Source organism: Uloborus diversus, chromosome 3 (assembly GCF_026930045.1).
Source record: "Uloborus diversus isolate 005 chromosome 3, Udiv.v.3.1, whole genome shotgun sequence".
Taxonomy (NCBI): domain Eukaryota; kingdom Metazoa; phylum Arthropoda; class Arachnida; order Araneae; family Uloboridae; genus Uloborus; species Uloborus diversus.
In genome coordinates, this window is record NC_072733.1 from 70374168 (window position 1) to 70394395 (window position 20228).

Below are 20228 nucleotides of genomic sequence, written 5' to 3' on the forward strand. Positions count from 1 at the left end.
CCAATCTCTCCCAGTTAAATTTTTTCATTGCGGTCTTCTTACTGAAAACGTTTTAGCAAGTTTGAAACGATTAAAATAAGTAAAATATTTCAAAAGATTCAGTAATTTACATAAGAGCCTTTCAACATAGTCTACAAACAGTAACATAAATAAACACTGAGCACAAAATGTTTTCTTGTAAATATTTTCCTCAAAACTCCTGCGTTTATAAAACGTTTCATTGAATATAATTATTTCCCTCTACACAAAGACTGATCATTTATCACAACCGAAACGAAAATACCAATTAAGCAATAAATGCCCACTTAGATTTTCAACCTAATGAAAACGCTAAATTTTTTTGAGGAATTCTTAAATCTTTTATCTAAGAAAAATATATGTACGTAAATACCCGATTCTTTTTCAAGGTACTCATAAAGACATAATGAAATTGAATGTTTAGAATTCAAAGCTGAATAAAAGATCTTTTAAATTTTCTTCACGTAAACAGTCACGTTAACGTTTTAAAGCCAGAAAATAAAAGTATCAGCAATTTCACTACATTAATCGGAGAAATTATGTCTCAAGGTAAAATCAACAATGGTTTTGTCTGAGCAACTATTTCGTGCTGAAAAAAGTCGTGAGTGTTTTCGACTCACAGCAAAATTTAAGTCTGTTTTAAAAAAGCCCCATTTCGTTTTTTGCTTAGTTCTCTCTGCAATATGTATTCAAGGCACAATTTTATTTCTTTTAAAAGGTAATATTATTAGAATATGGTTTCTTTTTCAGCATTTTACAGTAATATAGAAAGATTTGAGTTTTGCGGGGTTTTTTTTTTTTTTTTGCATGATTCAAAAGTAAGTTTTTTTTTTTTTAAGGTAAAAAAGTTTTGAGTAGTTCCCTCGTTTTTTCAAATAATGGTTGTGAAATCACAGACGTCGCAGCAAGAATGGGATAGCTCCACTTAAACTCGTCAAACTGTTTAGTCGTTTTACATTTTAGTACTTTTTTCTAGTTTTTAGTTTTATTTATCGATTTATTTTTTGAATGGAAGGTTTTTGCAACTATAGTTTTAATATCGGCCGTAACTCATAACAAAACTTAGCTGGGTCTGATTAATATTTACAATAATGCCCTTTATTTTCATCACTTATGTTTCACCAACAGATGGAAGATAGAACAAGACTATTTTGTGGTTTAAAGCAGATCCATTTAAGTTAAGTTTTCCCATAACGATAAACATAGGTCCAGTTAGTTATTAAACATTTCCTACACTCCTGAAAATACGTAAAACCCTCGTTATTTGTATTCGGGTTTTCTAACATGAAAAATACGCAAGAGAATTCTTTGTGTGCATGAAGAGAATCGATTAACAGAATTTTCTTTTACATAACGCTATTTTGAAATTTTAAGCTGTAATTTTAGAATAACGAGTTCATTTGGTAAGTATATCAGAAAATCTTCTTCGAATAGACTCATCAGAATAATTTCCAAAACATAACGCTGAAATTAAACATCCCTTTTTCATGAACCCTATCATTTCAAAAACAGAAATTGCACAAAAATGTAAAAAGATGCGAAGTAACGTTGTTGGAATCTTTCTGAACGGCATACAATTACGCAAGCAAGTAGCCCGTTTCAAATCAATGAAAAAAATCTTTTATCCAATTTTAGCAATATGTGAGTTATTTCTTGTATTTCCATGATGCCTGTTCAGTTTCGAAACAGTTGATAGAATAATATGCAAACAGTCCTGCCTCCAGTATAGTTATAAACACTCATTTTTACTTTACATCGCAGAGAACAAGATTGACGATTTTATTAATTTACAATTATTAAAACGTCGAATAATATTTCCACACAAGAAACTGTTAAACTATTTTAATGATTTCACTGGTCATTGAACTTATACTACGAACTCTCTCAAAAATAAAATATGAAAAGCGTCTTCTATCCATTATCATAAACTTAAAGCTGTTTCGAACATTATCCAATTCCGAAAGAGTTTGATATTTTAAACACTCACCGAATATGGCCCATCTTCTATGTGATATTCCACAGTGCTGAAAGGACCGTACTGATCTTTATCGACAGCTTTAATTCCTTGTATCACAGTTGAACCAACGACAGTCACCTAAAAATGAGTAATAAGCGAAAAATTTGTAGTAGTTCAGGAACTAGGCAAAAAGCTTAAAGAACTGTTGTTGTTAAAATAAATAAATTAAAAGAACTCACCTCACTTATATTCACAGAATAAGGGGCTGCAACGAATACGGGTGCGTTGTCGTTTGCATCAGTTACGATTACTCGAACTGGTATCGTTATGCTCTGCAAAGAAAAAATAACAATAGCGGTATTATATATGTTATTGATTTTTGTTTACTATCTGAATTATATTGAAGCTTGACCACAGAGAGATGGCGGATGACCTTGCTGCGGAAATATCATTATATCATTTGTAGTCAGTTGCAGCGATTCGGGAGGGGGTGGGGGCACCGCCCCTCACTTTTTAACCGACTTCAAAAAGGAGGCGGTTATCAGTTCATACCGTATGTATGTTTTTTTTTTTTTTTTTTTGTCCACTCATAGCGTCTCACCTAGTGAACCTATTTTAATGATTCTTTTTTTAATGGATAGGGGATGGCTCAACTTAGGTCCCTTTACTTTGTTTGACCATATTTGTTCTTTAGAAAAAAAGTTATGGGCAAAAAAACAGTAAATTTTATGCAATTTCCCTATTAAATGATATTGTAGCGAAGTTCGCACTTTTCATCCGTGGATAACGGAGGCTCAGTGGTAGAATTCTCGCCTCCCATACGAGCGACCCGGGTTCAAATCCCGACTAGGACAAAGTGAATTTTACTAAAATTTCGTTTCTACTGTTTCCCGTTTTTTCTCGAATGTTCTGTTAATTTCTGTATCTTTCCAAGTCTGGAAAGTTCCAGCACTTTCTCAAGTTGTATATAAGGAGATATAACGTTCATTCGTGGTTCTGAATAAAGATCTCGAGTTGAGACTAACGAGTATTCGCTTCATTTGGCTTTCACATTGTCTTCGCTATCTTCATCTATGCGACAATATGAAACTCATTGTTATAAAAGTTTGGTGTCATATAACAGTAACATTAATAGTAATTGTAATGATAATTTTGAATAAAGGCTTTTCTAAAGCAATGCAGTGATATAGAGCCGAACTTCTTACTAGGTAACTTCTTACTTTTACTGAAATATCTACATTTACACTAAAAAGAATGAAATAAAAAAATTTTGGAAAAAAAAAATAGAACCGACTTCAAAATTGCTCTAAAAAGTGAAAAATAATTTTATTCTTTAAACACCATCGATAATACTTTTAAACATAATTTTTGAAGTTGGCGCAAAAACAAAAAGTAAAATCCATTGTAACCATGCTTCGTTCATATTTTTATCAAAAAATCATCCAAAGTTAGGAACGAAACATTTATATCGTTACTCAAATATGCTGTCATCAATGCGTAATGCATTTGGTAGTGAAGAAACTGGACCTGGTTAAATTTATACTTGTAGTTGAGTTATGGCTGTGAATGATTTTATCGATCGTTTTTGCGCCAACTTCAAAAATTATGTTTAAAAGTATTATCGATGGTGTTTAAAGAATAAATTATTTTTCACTTTTTAGAGCAATTTTGAAGTCGGTTCTATTTTTTTTTTCCAAAATTTTTTTTATGGTTCATTTATAAATTTTATTTTTCAATTTAGAGACCAAAACTAGAAATTATAAAAAAGCAGAAGTATCAAACTTTTCAGAACATAATCATTTGCTTTACTTTGTGTATCTGTTTACGGAACATTGTTTAGGTATTATTACCAAGTGCTTGTGACATCTAAAAACACTTTGGGGTAAATAATGCATGTCTAATTCATGTTTAAGTGTTTCTTATTAATAATTGAAAATTATTGCGTACAAAATTCATCAAAATCTTAAGAAAAACGTGAGTTTAGTTGTTAGATTTACATCAATTGCTACTTCTCCGTTCTCAAAACTAGCCCTAGCAAAATTTTTTACATTTCTTTCTCTCCTTTTTTTCATATTTTACGGCCTCTAAAAGTCTTATGGCTTTTAGTCGTCGTTTTCTTTTGCCCCCCCCCCCACACTTTTCAGTCCTAATCGCCAACTCTGTTTACAGTAAGTTAGAATAAACTAGAAAGCGCCGAGTAGTAAGAGGCGCGTTCTCACTGATTTTATCTATTACAAAATAACAACAAACAACCTGTTACAATTGATGCAAATGATGTCTCCCCTTCAAGGTCATCTGCCATCTCTTCGTCGTTTATTTGAACTATAATCACGTTAAAAGTGAAAAAAAAAAAAAAAAAAAAAAAAAAAATATATATATATATATATATATATATATATATATATATATATATATATATATATATATATATATATATAAACTACCCCTTCTTCATTAAAAAACATATAGATTAAATTAGTCAGATACCGCTTCCAAAATATATTTTTTTCTCGATAACACATGTCAAGTCTTTGAAATATCCGTAAATTAAGTTTTGCTCTCGTATAAATGTTATAATGCAGTTTTAGGAGCAGATAAGGATTCTGCTGTGTAGCCTCCTAATCGGTTACGTTGACTTTTTAACAGAGTTTGGTGCATGAACTCCATTAGTTACTACTTTTGCGCTTTCACATATGCAACTGCGTAACAAATGATTAATATAATAAAGTGAATAAAAGTAGTAACAAGTCCCTGATTAAGATTCGAGTTTATGCACATCAATTTATAGTTTTTTTTTTCCTTTGAGAAAAGTACTTCTGCATTTAAACTAACCAATAACCTACCAATATTTCTAGATATTGAAATCAATGTAAAGAAATAACTTTTCAATGTTCTAGTAATTAATGCCTCAAAAAAAAAAAAAAAAAAAAAAAATATATATATATATATATATATATATATATATATATATATATATATATATGTATCAGATCAATGCATCGGAGAAACATTATGACGTCATATATTAATATCACGTCATGATGTTTCTCAGATGCTTCATTGATCATGTGAAATTCACATATCATGTCATGACCGATAAAGCACCAATGACTCCTCCTGAAAATAGTCTAAGACTAATGCCACTCTTGATAATTATGCATCAAAACTGGTTAAAACAAACCTTCAGTATTTTGCTTTGAGAAAATGTTTTTGTCTAAGAATGCGGATCCTAATAACTTCAGAAATTTCTTACCAAACATACCAATCGGACGTCATGCCTCAGTGCAAAATTCTGAAGACTATGGTCGGAAAAATACTAAACGAGCAACAAAACAAAAAAAGGGCTCTAAAATTATCCCAATTAGATTTCAAGAGAATTGAGGTTAGGGTGACCTAATCTAGCAGATAAATAAAAGAAGCATCTTTGATGGGTACCCGAATCTAGGTCTTTATTACGCTTGAACGATTAACCATTGATTTGACTTTAAAGGTGAAATGATTGGGTGACAGGGAATTGCTTCTGTTTATCTTCATCTCATCAAAAATGAAAAATATTATGATTGATTTAATTGTATTGTTTTAAACGTGCATTTGGGTATGTGCTTGCATTCAAATGAATGTTCTTTTGCCCATCTTGAACAGGAAGTTCGATCGTGCTTACCGGAAGAGTTTTGGACAGTTTCGCATTTAAGTGTTGCTTCTTCTTTCTTTGTTCTTACGAATTCATCGTTTGAAGAATTTTAACTAGCTTGTGTCGCAATATTGCGGCATAAATATTCTTTTTCCGGATCTTTCATCGTTTTTGACCATTTAAGGACCATAAGCTTTGCGGTAGATTATGGGAGTTTTTTATGCATAAAACTATTAAAAGGCGACGTAAATAACATGTATGCCCCATTTCGTGAAAATTAGTTCGGTAGATTTTGTAAAAATTGATGGGATTTGTATGTGTTTTTATGGTCCATTAAAGGTGTAAAGCTACGACTCTTTTTAAAAATTTAATTAATTTACTGTTCTAATCAGAAATGCCTTGATAATAAATGACTTTACTAGCATTTAGTCTTCAATCAAAAGGCAATTTTTGAAATGAGAAACATGATACGGTATGATACAGATGTGAAGATGTGTTGAAATCATTTCCGATGTTTCAAAATAAAATTAGAGTATTTTCAAAAGAAAGATGTTTTTATTTTTGCTGAAATTAAGATTTTGATGAAAATTAAAGTTCTGGTTAAATCTGATGATGTCAAAAACATGGTTAAACTATTACTTATAAAGGTAATCTTGTATCTTCATTTAAAAGGCAGTTATTGAAAGTAGAAACATAATAGTAGGAATGCAGATGTGAGGACGTGTTGAAATCGTTTGAGATGTTTCAAAATAAAATTAGCCTATTTTTTTAAACAATGATGCTTTTTTTGTGCTAAAATTAAGATTCTGATGAAAATTAAGGTTCTGATTAAGTCTGATGATGTCAAAAACATGGACAAAATATAACCTGTAATTTTTTTTTGTGACACATAACTTATAACATACATATTTAATTTGGGGACGCAAAGATCCCATTCTCCTTAAAGGATTAATGAATGCTATCATAGGCTATATCGTGACCTTTCACTGTATGTGTTTTTAGAGTTTGCATTCACGTAAAAACAAAAACCGCTTAGTTTGATCAATTTTTTTTAGCATTGTGTGGAGCATTACGTCAGTTAGTCAAAGTTGAATCCAGGAAAAGTGCTCCACCAATCACAATAACATCCATATCATGGATAGGATTCAAACCCAAAACCACGGAGCGGGAGCCTTCTGAGAAGATAATAAGGTTTGTTTGAAAGATATGCTGTATAAATTTCTATTTCAGCAAGCATTGCAACTTTTGAGGAAAATTTTATCCGCCGTTTTGTACCTAGTTCTTGGATAGTGTGTTTCATTTCCTGTCTCTTCTCATAAATATATAAAACAGTTTGAGTTTCCATGATTTATATTAAACACAAATGCATCGAAACCAGAAAAGTAAAATTTGGATACTGATGTGTGCTCAAAATATATGCTGAGAATTATAGGAGCTAATCTTTGTATTGTTCCTTTATTCATTGTTTGTGGCTAATAAGAAAATGTTTTAACCCCATCACGTAAACATGCACCGTATTTACAGGTGTATGTATGTTTATGTTAGTACATTATATCAGATCCACGGAGCAAAAAATGTAAGAAACTGCTGCTTTGTACAGTATTGAATGTAATCCATGAGATTTTGATGGGTTAAAACTAATATCTTTAGGTTATTATCGTATCATGCAGCCCGAGAGAATTGAATAGCTTTATCTGACTAAAAGTCTTTTCTAAGTATTATGAAGCATTGATTGAGTATAAAGTATTGAAACTAATTTTTACATTTTTTTGATATGTAAATCCTAAAATGTCTTGAAATAACTGATGTCATTACTTAATGCATTGGAAATGCTTAAACACACAAAATTGACCTGTGATTCAAAAAATTAGTCTCAATCTGAAGGGAATGAAAATTGTAAAAAAAATAAATAAATAAATAAATAAATAAATAAAAATGGCAGTTGAAGCAGATCAGTAGACTACATTTCATCTTATCAATAAACCATGATTGAGATGAAAATTAAAGTAGCAGGCGTAAAGATTGCGGCAATATGCATTTGACACACCATAAATTAAAGAAAGGCTCAAAGGGTTGCTCCTAAGACGCATCGGTTACATGATTGACATTGTAACCACGCCTTCAATGGATATTATCTGCCGCTTTAATCAGGTTGGAGGCAATAAAGAAAATAAAAGGAATGATTGAAAACTTAAGTATTCTTGCCCGAGGTATAAACATCTGAATTTAATCGCCTCGTAGAATCATTATCACCGTCTTCTTGACCGAGTTTAATCGTCTAGAAGAAAAATGAAATTTAGTATTACTCTGATGGATTTTGTCAAAGCATAGATGACATTTTTTTGATCTTCATTTCTGTAGGCAGCAACATTAGCTACCACTATTCAGACAGAACAGAAACAAAATAAGCCTTTTGCAATCATTATCAAACTGATTCGATAATTGCCCATTTTTCTTGTGTTTAAATGACTGTTAATTGATCAGAACATAAAAGGATGTTACTAAAGAAGCCAAACTAAAGCAGTTACAAAAGGAAGTTAGGTGATTCAGTTGATAGCGCTAGAAGTGAGAGATTCAATCATTCTGTTTATTAGAAATGTCGGGCACGCATGCTTGTCACAGGAAGTTGTTCATACAATAAAGTGCAATTACGCTTCGAAGCTGAATAATATTAAATGGAATAGGTTATGAATGGTATTTTAAGCCCCAATTCTTTTTATTTGGTAATATTAAGGGTACAACTTTCATTTATGACGCTGTAATTTCATCAATGAAATAAAAATTGTGATGAAAAAAGTATGACAAAAAATAGTTGTCAAGGTAATGATTTACAATATTTTTCCTGCCTGTAATGAAGAAAGCAGTGTGCGTATGAAATAGACAGTAACACTGAATCTTTATTGCACACATTGTTGCTATTATCGCGCTGCGCTGAATGTGGATTGAGAGTACTAGCAGAAAAGTACTTTTTTTTTTTTTAATAACACAAGTGGCTAACAATGTAATATGCATGAATTCTCAAGACCAAAAAAAAAAAAAAAATTAAAAAAAAATGAAACATTTAGAAATGGTTGCTTCTCATTTAAATTTTATGTAAAGTGGACATTATGTTCAAAGGAAGAATTCTTGCCATTGATTGAATCTGATTTAAAAACATTCACACACGCATATCCGGATATATCCTGGATATCGGAGCTGTGGTTACATTTATGTTTTGAAAATTTAATTAAATCTTGCAGGCTTTAGAGTACTTTTTCTATAAGACTAGCATTTAGCACAAACCATGCAGAGAACTCGGAAAAAAAGCTTAAGCAAATGCTACAAAACCATAAAAATTATTTTTAATTTACATGACGAGAGAAAAGTTTTTTTCCCATGATAAGTTTTGTACTTTTATTAGTAAGTTGATGTAGTAAAAGTAAGTCTATGTAGCTATTTCGTAGGTAATTGGTATATTAACCGGAGCAGGTTTCCTGAGTTTATCCCTTGAGTTTCACTTTTAACTAGAAATAAAACATTTGATCAAGTAACCCATTCATTCAACTAAAAAATAAGTCTTTCACAACCAGTTCCAATTTGATTTTAAAATTAATAACATAGTCATCTGATTTCAGGGGAAAACAAAACTTTTGTTATATTGAAATAATAAAATCTAAGAGAGGCATCCCCTCGTATATTGTCTCGGTCATAATTCGTTCAAAATCAGTTAACGCAACAGCTGTAGTTACGTGGGAAAATAACCACACAAAATTTCTTTTGTAAAAGCCGTACTTTTTAGTAATGTTTTCAAAAAGTTCAAATTTTTAACGTTTTAATATTTGGTTTGATTTAGGGTACTATTTCTAAAAAAAGTGTTTTTGAATCTTAATTTCACAGCAAACACTTTTGACCCTAAACAACTCGTTGAATTCTAATAGTAACATATCCACCATCACATTAGTCCCGGTTGAGGCACGAATGGTGTTCCAGTGCCGTGGCTTAATGTGTAGTTCACACATTAGGCATTACTAGTTGCGATTAAACTCGAAAATGTGCCCAGGCATCCATCAGCAAAGCCGTTCAATGGAAGAACGGGCAAAGTTAGTGTTATTGAAAGGATGAAATACTCCTTTGTGAGTTAATAAGCCTATAATCTCTAATATCCGCGCGGTTATACGCTGAAGACCGGACGAGCCTCTATATCGGCCATGGTTCGTGGGTCGCATATCCTACAGGAAAGCCAAGAGACTAAAATTAGATTTGCTTTCATGAATTTCAATCAATTTTGACTTTACAGTACGTCGGCTATTAATTGGTATGAAATTTATGGGTGAGTAGATGTTCATTAGGCAGAAGAATGGTAAAAGGGACTATGGTATGAATATGAGTTTGTTTTTGAGCTAAAGCTCTAGACTAGGATTTTACGAAGACTAGAAGATATTTTACAAGTATTTGAAACACATTGGACAACCTACATTAAATGTGAGAACTCATACAGGGCTTGGTTTAGGCATTAGTCAGAAATTTATATCGCCTGACAGTATTGTTTTTCACAGCATCAGGAACTGTAAAAGGTTGTCAACACAAAGACAAATATTTATCAAAAAAAAAAAAAAAAAAAGAAAGAAAGAAAGAAAGAAAGAAAAAGAAAATGAAAAAGAAAAACGTGATCGTAAAAAGGATCATTTTAAAATATAAATAGACGTAAAAACATCAGTCATATTTGATTTTCTTACTTGAAATAAAAATATTCGATTATCAATTAACGATGAAAAATCGAACGAAATGGGATTGATTAGGGTCCACTGACGCGTTGAACGAGACGGATAACATCAGGGATATTATTGGAAGTGAGTTGCCGTTGCGCGATATTATTTTAGCAAATCAAGAAACACATGGTCGCCGCTTTTGGCGATCGGGACTTCATTTCTGGGTTCCATTTTCAGTGAAATGGTTTCGTTGGCGACTGGTGACCGTCATCTAGAGTTTTGTTTTGAGTACCTATTTCTTAATGGTCTTGAGTAGGCTTGCGAGATTTCTGAAATGCTCAACCAGACACAGGAAGGCCCCCCCCCCCCCCAACGATAGGAGTATTCAAAAGGGCGAACACCTCTGGCTGGTTTTTAGAGTGTTTTAGAGGGTAGTTCATTCTCAATGCTATGAATAATTAATTTACTAATTTTGAACCTAAACCAGGAGTAATAAACCACGCATGCAGATAAATTTCAGCATCTTATTTCCTGCATGTTGATATTTATCAGTTACTTTAGTAGGAAGAAACACTTTAAATGAGAAATAAAAATTTGAACAATGTTTATATGTAGTTGTCATTGGCTAGGACTTTTTTTAGAAAGTCTTTTTTTGGTTTTAATCTTGTTGTAAAAATCCTCATGAGCTAATCCGATATTAATTCTACATGTCAATGTTACAAATGATAAAATAGTTAGCCTAAATAATCCTTCATAGTTAACTATTTTTAGACTTATTTGGTCATAAGTAATTAAATTTCTTTTACCCGGACGTGAAGTAAACCGGCCGGGACACCGGGATTTTGTCGGAAAACTGGGACCGTCCCGGCCAAACTGGGGCATCTGGCAAGCCTCGTCTTAGGTAAATTAATTTAACTAACGGATTTCTCAATGTATAAGAAACAAAATTTCTGCAGATAATAAGATGCATAAAGTGAAAAATACAAGATTGCTCTTCTTTCAGCACACACAAAGATTGTTTTTAGTGAGAGGGTTGGTTTGAAATTTCAAACAGAATGAAATTTAACAGAAAATTGAGAAACATGCAAGAGAGGAGCTTAAAAATTCGTTTTGCACAGTGTGACCATAATATAGCGACCCTACTTTGATCTTAGCTATAGACGAAACTATTGTTCAGAAATTTTGTCTACGCCATTATGAAGGGATGGGAATTTGTTAGAGTGAATTAAAAAAATAGGTCAAAATTTTGTCACCAGAGGAAATTTTCATTAATGATTTACGTTACATTGTATAAGTATTAGCATTTAACATACCATTTACCATAGCATAAAAAATATTCTTGTAACAAAACGTGTTCAACATGACGGCCATCATTTTCAGCTATGCCATTTGGAATCGTACGATAACATAATCTGCAACTCACCTCATCATGTTCTGGGAAATGATACGAAAATGTCAAAAAACTGTTCTTAATATCAAGTTAAGTTTTTCGATTATCACGCCTGAAGAGATTTTTAATCACATGGATTTAGATCCAAATATCAGGTAGGCCACAGATCCCGGCGTGTGGGGGGGCATCAGATAGAGGAGGGCGGCCCAAAGCGGGTTGTCATTCGTATGCCGCCGCATGGAGTGCAAGCTTCCGATGCATGCATTTGTCATGTTTACCCGAACACCCCCAAGTTTCAATCATTCACAGCAGCAGTGAAGTGGCATGGCGTAACCAGGCTTAAAATAAGATAATTGATACATATCTAAAAAAACTGTAGGTATGAAACTTGTGATTAGTCGAAGACCAGTTAATTTTTTAAATATCAATAATATTACGTTATTTTGACACCATCCACCTACAAACTACGATGGTCATTTCGTTATTTTCTTTTTTAAATTTAAGGTTATAATTATTGAAATAAAAAAACGTGCCTTCGGGAAAAGTGGGTAATTGGGTGGATCGAAAAAAATTGTTTTCGGAATTTCAAATCGGTCAGAGTGAGAAAAGTTGTCCACATGGACTAAACAATTACATGTGAAATTTCAAGTTGGTCAGATAATATCTTCATGCGCCGCAAGGCGGTCAAAGATCGCAAATTGAGCCTAAAAATGCATTTTTTCTTCTTTACGAAAACATTGATTTTTAGTAACTTTGCAAATCGGTCAGGGTGAAAAAAGGTACACAATGGGGTGAAATACTATGATGTAAAATAACATCACAGTCGGATGAAATCTTCATGTACCACTTGGCAGTCGAAATCTGCAAATCGAGCCCTAAAATAAACTTTTTATTACGAATGAAAAAAAAAATCTTGGAATTTTGAGATCGACCACGGGTAGAAATGTTGCTTCATGCAATAAAATAATTCATACCCGCCACAGAAATTAATCACGTGATTCGCTATTTGTCAATCGCGTTTTCATTAAAGTAAGATATATTAAGAAACAAAAAGGTTATATTAAAAACAATCTTATTTTGCTCAATTAAAATAACATAAAAAAAGGGGGAATAAACCACCCAACATTAGAACAAAAGCAAACAGCTTTGATGGAACAAAATCTTCAAAAACAAAGATTAAACACAGTCTTAATATTCATGTTCCTATTCCTGTCTGTAGTTCTAAAGTTAGAGTATTAATTACCATCCACCACTTTCCTTTTGCAATAATAGATCAAAAAGTAAATTGCTTAAAATATTAGTAACTGTATTTAGAACATGAACAAATTAATTAACATCAAGCATGAAAAAACGTCTAAACGTATGTGGAAATCTTGGCGTAAAGTGTATCTCATCAAAAACAACCCTGTTGTAAAAATTTCCCCGCCAAGAAAATCTTTAACTTTTCCGCACAAAAAAAGAAAACCTGCATCCTAAACCCAAAAACCCGCAGCCATAAAAAGTTATGATATCTAGTTTGCCCGCCAAGTATCTGCCAAACTATCATCCTCCCTCTTCTCCTTTTTCATCACAGCTACTTCTATTAGAACCTCCTCCCACCTTCAACTCCTCAGAAATATGGATAGATCTTTTAAATTGTTTATCTTGTTTGGCGGGAAGCTTTTCAAAGTGAAGTGGTTGCTTGCTGAGCAAAAAGCTTCCCGCCAAACAAGATAAACAATTTAAAAGATCTATCCATATTTCTGAGGAGTTGAAGGTGGGAGGAGGTTCTAATAGAAGTAGCTGTGATGAAAAAGGAGAAGAGGGAGGATGATAGTTTGGCAGATACTTGGCGGGCAAACTAGATATCATAACTTTTTATGGCTGCGGGTTTTTGGGTTTAGGATGCAGGTTTTCTTTTTTTGTGCGGAAAAGTTAAAGGTTTTCTTGGCGGGGAAATTTTTACAACAGGGTTGTTTTTGATGAGATATCACATCTTTTTGCATTGATATTATTACTATTTTACTTATTTTTAGAATTGAGAACATCAAGACAAAAAATTTTCAATTGAAACAACGCTGTTTTGTGTTTTTAAGGAACAATAATGGCTAGCCTAATTTTACGTCAAGTTATTTTCTGACTATTAAGATTCTATGTTCATTTTGCGAGAATTGGGCGGTTTAAATTTTTTTACAATTCTTGTATCCTCTCTCTGATGCAAAGAAAACTTCTTGGATAATAAATATTATATTTTAAATTATATTGCTTTCGAGTATTTTACAACTTCGCAATAAATTCTATTGCAGTTTCTTTATTTGACAGGCTATTTAACATTTTCATGAAGGTTTCTTTAAATGTTTTACAGCTTGAGGGCTATTTTAATCTAGCTTTTCACTTTTTGTTTAATTACATTTTTTCTTATATCGTGGATTATTTTACGTTTTATGGGATAATTTTAATTGTTTGGTGATTTATCTTTTTCTTGATAGAAGTCTTTGTCTTGTTTAACACCTAGTTTTGTTTAAAAGTTCATTTAAAAAACGAAATAACGCATGTTATCACCAAGCAAAAAAAAAAAAAAAAAAAAAAAAACTAAGCATTAAATATTTTAAATTTGATTATGTCAGAAGATCTATACAACTTTACTCGATGTCAAATCGCGGATATCCCAAATTTGCCATAGCGAATGCTCATGTTGCGCGCGGACTAAGCTCATTAAAAGTCTTGCTTAAATTAATTGCAAAAAATTTTACAACTAACAAATTACTGCAAAGCACGGATATCCACACATGTATTTCATATATTTTCAATTCATTATGTGTTGTTTGTGAAAAATCCATTAATTTAGAAAATAAGCAAACCAATAAAAAGTGCTATTTTTCGCTTTCAATTAAAAAGTTATATGTGCCGTATTCATATGCGTACAGTTTCATATAATTTGTCACGTAAAATATTGTAATGGTTTAACCCCAGTTTCGTGAAGACATTTAAAATTTCTTCCCTCCATAAATATATCAAAACTGAAAAACAGGAAGAAAAGAAATTTTGTTTTGGCGAAACTGGGGGTGGGGGGTGGAGGGTGGGGGGGGGGGGGTGTAGGACAGCATTCTAATCTTATTCATTAATTTGTTTCTCTGCTTAAGTATAAACAAACAACATAGAATCTGAAAACAGAAAGCCCAATGAGCTAAGTCTGCGCGCATGCGCAGTCGCTGTGGCAAATTTGTGATATCCGCGATTTAACGTCTAGTTGCAACTGTTGGACATGTTTTAGTCTTGATTGAATTTCATTTCCAAAGACAACTTTGGAATAACTGTTACATCTGTTCTAACCTTGTAATTGCAGTCCGAGATAAACAAACCCTATGAGCTGAGAGTAAGTAGATAATAATTTAGGGAAAATTAGTGATTTTCAAACTTTAATTACTCCGGCCCATGATGTCCCTGGGGGTTGAATTTTTGTATATGTACTCAATGGCCCCCCAAGAATATGTATACAAAAAATCATTACCGTAGCCCCCGGGGGGCTGTGATAGAACCCCGGGAAGGTACAATTTTGGGGGTAAAAACGAGGGGGGAAGGGGAGGGGGATCAAATGGCACAAAAGGCACATCAGTAGGGCACAAGGAATGTGTGTTCGAAATTTCAGATTGATTCCTTTTTTCGTCTGGGCTGTAACCCTGTCAAAGAAAGAGAAAACTTTTTTGAACAGCGATTTTATAACTTTAATACCTGCTCCCCCTGATGGTCCAGGGGATTGTATTTTGGTTTACGGCGTCAGGGGCCACCAGAGATTGAGTGTACCAAAAATCAACTCCGGGGGTCTTCATGGGGCTGAGACACAGAGGGGTGAAAAACCCAAAAAACCTGAATTCGTTCTGTCGTGTAATCTTGTTCTTGGTCGCTTTTATTTCCTTTCGTCTTTGGCGGTGGATTTGCTTCTGTTGACTGCTGTCGTTTGGTTTCCTTGGCGGGGCGGGACGCTCGCGCGTCCCGTAATGAACAAAAGCATTTAAGAACAATGTTATTTTTACATAGAAAATGATATACGTACTTTGAAATATGAAGAATGAATTAAGATGAAAGATTTTACTCGAAACATTGGCAAATGGCACTCTTGCAGATATTTTTTAACATTTTATTAAAATACTCAAGAGCCCCAAGCACAGTTCAAATGATCCATATGCCACAAGTTTCCAAGCACAGCTCTAGGGTATCGTTCGAAGTTTAATCTCGTGGATTTCTTATGGTTGAAAATCATTTATGCTTTTGAAATTGTTTGAGTAACGTCCCATTACACCATTTCATGCCAGGCGTTAATTTTTTTACGAATGCGAGAATGTCAGAATATCGAACATTTGGCTCATTATCTCGAAAATTACTTGGCAAGTAATCTCTAAGTCTAAGACTGAAAATCTCAAATTTTAGTAAACAGCACATGGTCATTTTGACGTAAACTGAGATGTTGCATGACTTTCTAGCTACAAGTGAGCTTTGGAGTTCTATTAATCGATTGAGATACTTAAAAATAAATTTGAAAAAGGTTATCTGTCCTCTCATTCGAAGGAACTGTTTCTTCCGTACAACAGGAAAATATTTCACTTTCAGTGATTTGAGATGAAAGGTAGTACGTACGGCAGCTGGCCCTAAGAAGAATAATGGAAGCAAGAAAACTAATAAAATCCTTACTGTCTGCGAGGAAATTTGTTATTCCGGCCATCAACTTTGATGCAATGACTACACAAACCATGACAACTTGCAAGAAATTAAAAAATATAAGCCACCTATTACGAAAAACAATGCAGATTCTGAAATTTTAAACGTAATATCGGAGCAGGAATTATATTATATCGGCTTAATATTTCCATTCCTAACTTTCCATGTCATATTCAAGCAACAGAGCGATATGTTAAAATCCTCCGTTATGGACGCCCTTGGAGAGGAATAGCGACATTGCTTCATTTTAGCCACGATTCAGTAACGAGAAAGTATGAATACTTTCAATATGAACTCAAGAGTTCTCTATTTAATTTGCCCAAAGATGTTCTGCTCCAGTCTGTATAGAGATCTCTCTTTCTCTCTCTCTCTCTTCCCCCCTTTTTTAAAAATTTTCTTCTACTGTACAGTGGTTTACTTATAAAATATTCTTTACTGAAATAATGCAAAAAAAAAATTTTTTTTTGGCTCTTACCTGTACTTGAATCTCATTACAACATATTATAACGCTTATGAGTATATTTTCGAATGTGACTTGTCTTTCATCAAAAGTTTGCATATGTCTACAATAAAAAAAAAGGTAAAATATTAAGCAGTTTTAATCATATTTGTGCTAGTTTAAAGAACGTATTTATAGGTAACTCTTCTGCCCATAGTCGATTTAAAAAGTTTCAAAAATTAATGCCTTCGTCTCTTTTTTTCTGTTCAATACGTGAATTTCGACTGGCAAGTGGTGCATGAAGATTTCATCGGACTGTGATGTTCTTTTACATCATAGTATTTCACCTCATTGGGTACCTTTTTTCACCCTGACCGATTTGAAAAATTACTAAAAATCAATGTTTTCGTAAAGAAGAAAAAATGCATTTTTAGGCTCAATTTGCGGTCTTTGACCGCCTTGCGGCGCATGAAGATATTATCTGACCAACTTGAAATTTCACATGTAATTGTTTAGTCCATGTGGACAACTTTTCTCACCCTGGCCGATTTGAAATTCCGAAAACATTTTTTTTTCGATCCACGCTAGTGGGTGGGGCAAAGCGGGTGAGAAATTCAATCATATGCTTATTTATAATTTCTGGACACATTAAAAAGTTATTTTTCAGCTTGGCAATTAGTTAGTCTATTAATTTAATCAGTTATTTCTTTATGTTTTATGAACAAATGTGCTGACTTAGATTTTCAATTTAAATTAGTATAACTTTATATTTTTTTTTATTATGGCAGTTAGCTAGTCAATTAATTTAATCATTTATAACTGCATATTTGATTGGCAAATGTACCAAATTACAATTAGTTAGGCTTACCCGCTTTACCTGAACGTATTACCCGCTTTAGGTCCCCTGGTAGGGCAAAGCGAGTGTTCCAAGGGTTTTTAATGTTTGATAATAAATAAATAAATAAATATTGAGTTTGAAATAATGCAAAAATCACTTTTCATTTTGAAGTTCAAGAATCCTGCTAAGAAATAAAACCAAAAATGTTGCGCTACAAATGCAAAAACTACAACTTTCGAGCATTCTTCGTTAACCTACCCGCTTTGGGCTACCCTCCCCTACATATTACCGCAGATACTGATGAAATCTAAGGAATGCAAACATATATTAAAGATAGGAAGGAGAATCTCCCAACATGTTACGAAGATATGCAAAGATGTACGAATCTCTAATTAGATTTCGATGAAAGAAACCACGTGAGAGACATAGCCCTACACGGCTAATGAACCATGCATTTTAAACCTCTTTATATACAATTCATTTGTTGCGTAGACCGACCAGTGGATGCACACATACGCGCAATTTCATTTAAAAAAAATCAGAATATCGTTAAAAACTACCGCTTATAACAGTAAAATAATTTTCTTAAAAAAATATTTTTTAAAAACCTCAATGGTTTTCGATCAGGTTTTTGAGAGATTGAACTGAAAAAAAAGCACCCTGAACCATTGGACAAAACAACATTTCTTAATTTTTTTTTTTTTTTTTTTGGAAATGTATTAAGCTGTTATAGTTTGAAAGTTACTATACTGCAAATTCCTGAAAAAAAAATTTTTTTATACATTTTTTTTTTCGTTTTCTTTTTTTTAAATCATGAGAGGTTCATTCACTCGAGTGAGTTCATTTTTTGGTCGGTGTACTGTAAACTGAAATATCAATCACATAACGTACGGTTTATTCATGAAAATAAATATTTCCTTCATACAAAGCTGCATGATGAATAACACAAAAAAAAAAAAAAAAAACACACAAAGCAAATACAAGTTTATATAATGATAAATTTCATCCCTGATACACAAAAGTTACTTACGGGGTCATCCGTCTCCTTTTTGCTACAAGCGACGTCCAGCAACACGGAAGAAAGACCTGAAATTCCTTCTTTATCCAGTGGCTCCTTTAATATTAGATTCTTTGTATCCTCCTGAATCCTAACGGGTGAGTTTTTTGAAACCAAGGTTAACTCGATGTCCCCATCCTTAGATGGATCACCAGGAATAGGTAACGTACCAATGATGCTGTCTGTTCAAAGAAAAGCAGAAATTCCTATTTTTAGGTTTTTCCGAAAGCGCAAAAATAAAATACCAAAATGCAAAAATGACAGATCCTAAAAAACAACGTCAAGAGTTTCTAAATAAATCCGAGAATAATACTTTTCGTATGAAGTTACGATTTATCTTGTCAAATGTATTGAAAAATGTATCCTTGGAAGTGTTAATTGCATTCTTCGATAAAAATAATTATTAAATAAAAACAAAAAAACCGACTGCGTAAAAACCAAAAAAAACTAAAAAGAATAATGTATAAGCCCAGTAGTTTGGAATCCTATTAAGTACTACTGAATAACTGCACCATTGAAATAGTTTTATATTCGTACACAGATAAGACATATCATAAATTCAAAAACAGAATAGAAGGATCAACAGTCGGGACCCATTCAAATTTTACGGGGTTCCTTGATTCAAAAAGGAATGGGCCCCAACTGTTGATCCTTCTATTCTGTTTTTGAATCTATGATATGTCTTATCTGTGTACGAATATAATCATATTCGTACACAGATATACTATTTCAATGGTGCAGTTATTCAGTAGTACTTAATAGCATTCTAAACTACTGGGCTTATACATTTTTCTTTTTAGTTTTTTTTTGGTTTTTACGCAGTCGGGTTTTTTGTTTTTATTTAATAATTATTTTTATTTTACCCTTTTTAGTTAATTTTCATTGACTTAGTCATTATGATTATAAGACTCGCAGTCTTGTCATTTCATGGAGAGAGTTTGTATCGTGAGGTTTATTAAGTAACTTGCGGTGGTTTAAACTGCAAATAATTAGTCCCTCTAAGACCTAACTCGGCTTAAAGCTACATGCGCTTGACCTTTAGCAGAAATGCGAGAACTAAGTCAACCACAGCACAGCTATATAAACAGCCTGTATAACTCATGATGACGCGAGTTAGCAAACATGGTCAGTCAAATCTTTCTCGCAAAACTAAAAAAGCCTGTCGCGAAAGTACACGTACCGAAACTCAGTCCCCTGAATCACGCCAAAAACAAATGAGGGGAAAGTACATCCGGAGCGAGGGTTGAAGTCCAACCCACCGCCTCAAGTGTGAGAAGCAATCGCTTAGACCACTCCACCACTGAGGCTCCAATTAGTAGACACTAGTAAACAAAAAATTCAGGCATTGAAAGCTACCTGCATTTGCCTCACGCTGTGTTGCACGCAGGTAGTGAGCGACACAGCGACACATTCCCGAACTAACAAAATGCCAACTGGTTGTTGATATGGAGAATTTTGAGTACTGTCATGTGTTTAGTGACACTCCCAAGGTTAAGACACATCGATTGACGTAAG

The 20228-nt window shown here is 33.0% G+C and overlaps 1 protein-coding gene across 2 annotated transcripts in view; it reads right to left on the bottom strand.

The window, feature by feature from the left end:
- LOC129219361 (cadherin EGF LAG seven-pass G-type receptor 3-like) overlaps nucleotides 1-20228 on the bottom strand; it is a 238112-nt gene that overhangs the window by 65160 nt on the left and 152724 nt on the right. For both annotated transcript variants that reach the window (XM_054853735.1, XM_054853736.1), the window contains exons 4-6: nucleotides 18687-18895; nucleotides 2215-2307; nucleotides 2006-2113 (exon numbers count right to left, since the gene is read on the bottom strand). In XM_054853735.1, coding sequence (XP_054709710.1) covers nucleotides 2006-2113; nucleotides 2215-2307; nucleotides 18687-18895 — 410 coding nt within the window. The remainder of the gene's footprint in view (nucleotides 1-2005; nucleotides 2114-2214; nucleotides 2308-18686; nucleotides 18896-20228) is intronic.